At 56.8% G+C, this 1,086-nt stretch overlaps 1 protein-coding gene across 1 annotated transcript; it reads right to left on the reverse strand.

The window, feature by feature from the left end:
* Positions 1 to 260: 260 nt before the first annotated feature.
* Positions 261 to 686, reverse strand: LOC137368827 (sperm acrosomal protein FSA-ACR.1-like). The gene has a single exon (XM_068029032.1). The coding sequence runs from the start codon at positions 684 to 686 to the stop codon at positions 261 to 263; it is 426 nt and encodes a 141-aa protein (XP_067885133.1).
* Positions 687 to 1,086: the final 400 nt, after the last annotated feature.

Genomic DNA, 1,086 nt, shown 5'->3' on the forward strand with positions numbered 1-1,086 from the left:
CTCTCCTGTGCGCCTCTCTCCTGTGTGCCTCTCTCCTGTGTGCCTGTCTGCTGTGTGCCTCTCCCCTGGGTACCTCTCTCATGTGCACCTCTCTCCTATGTGTCTCTCTCCTGTACGCTTCTCTCCTGTCTGCCTCTCTCCTCTGCAGCTCTCTTCTTTGTGCGTCTCTCCTGTGTGCCTCTCTCCTGTGTACCTCTCTCCTGTGTACCTCTCTCCTGTGTGCCTCTCTCCTGTGTGCCTCTCTCCTATGCGCCTCTCTCCTATGCGCCTCTCTGCTGTGTGGTTCTCTCCTGTGTGGTTCCCTCCTGTGTGGTTCTCTCCTGTGTGGTTCTCTCCTGTGTGGTTCTCTCCTGTGTGGTTCTCTCCTGTGTGCCTCTCTCCTCCACTGCTCTCTCCTCCACTGCTCTCTCCTGCGTGCCTCTCTCCTGTGTGCCTCTCTCCTGTGTGCCTCTCTCCTGTGTGCCTCTCTCCTGTGTGCCTCTCTGCTGTGTGCCTCTCTGCTGTGTGCCTCTCCCCTGGATACCTCTCTCCTGTGTGCCTCTCCTTTGTGCCTCTCCTTTGTGCCTCTCCGCTGTGCACCTCTCCCCTGTGCGCCTCTCCCCTGTGCGCCTCTCCCCTGTGTGCCTCTCTGCTGTGTGTCTCTCTCCTCCGCAGCTCTCTCCTATGTGCCTCTCTTCTGTGCACATCTCTCTTGTGTGACACCTGTTTACCTCTCTCCGGCGTATCTCTCTCCTGTTTAACTCTCTCCTGTTTAACTCTCTCCCGTTTGACTCTCTCTTCTGTGTACCTCTCTCCCCTTTGTACCTCTCTCCCCTTTGTACCTCTCCCCTTTGTATCTCTCTACTGTGTCCCTCTCTACTGTGTCCCTCTCTACTGTGTCCCTCTCTACTGTGTGCCTCTCTCCTTTGTGCATCTCCTCTGTGTGCCTCTCTCCTCCACAGCTCTCCCCTGTCTGCCTCTCCCCTGTCTGCCTCTCCCCTGTCTGCCTCTCCCCTGTCTGCCTCTTTTCTGTGTGGGTCTCTACTGTGCACATCCCTCCTCTTCACCTCTCTCCTTTGTGCCTCTCTCCTTTGTGCCTCTCTCCTT

This window comes from Heterodontus francisci, chromosome 4 (assembly GCF_036365525.1).
Source record: "Heterodontus francisci isolate sHetFra1 chromosome 4, sHetFra1.hap1, whole genome shotgun sequence".
NCBI classification, from domain to species: Eukaryota; Metazoa; Chordata; class Chondrichthyes; order Heterodontiformes; family Heterodontidae; genus Heterodontus; species Heterodontus francisci.

Excerpts from the sequence above, each read along its gene's own strand:
- LOC137368827 (XM_068029032.1), bottom strand. The coding sequence starts at position 686 with ATGTGCACAGAAGAGAGGCACATAGGAGAGAGCTGCGGAGGAGAGAGA.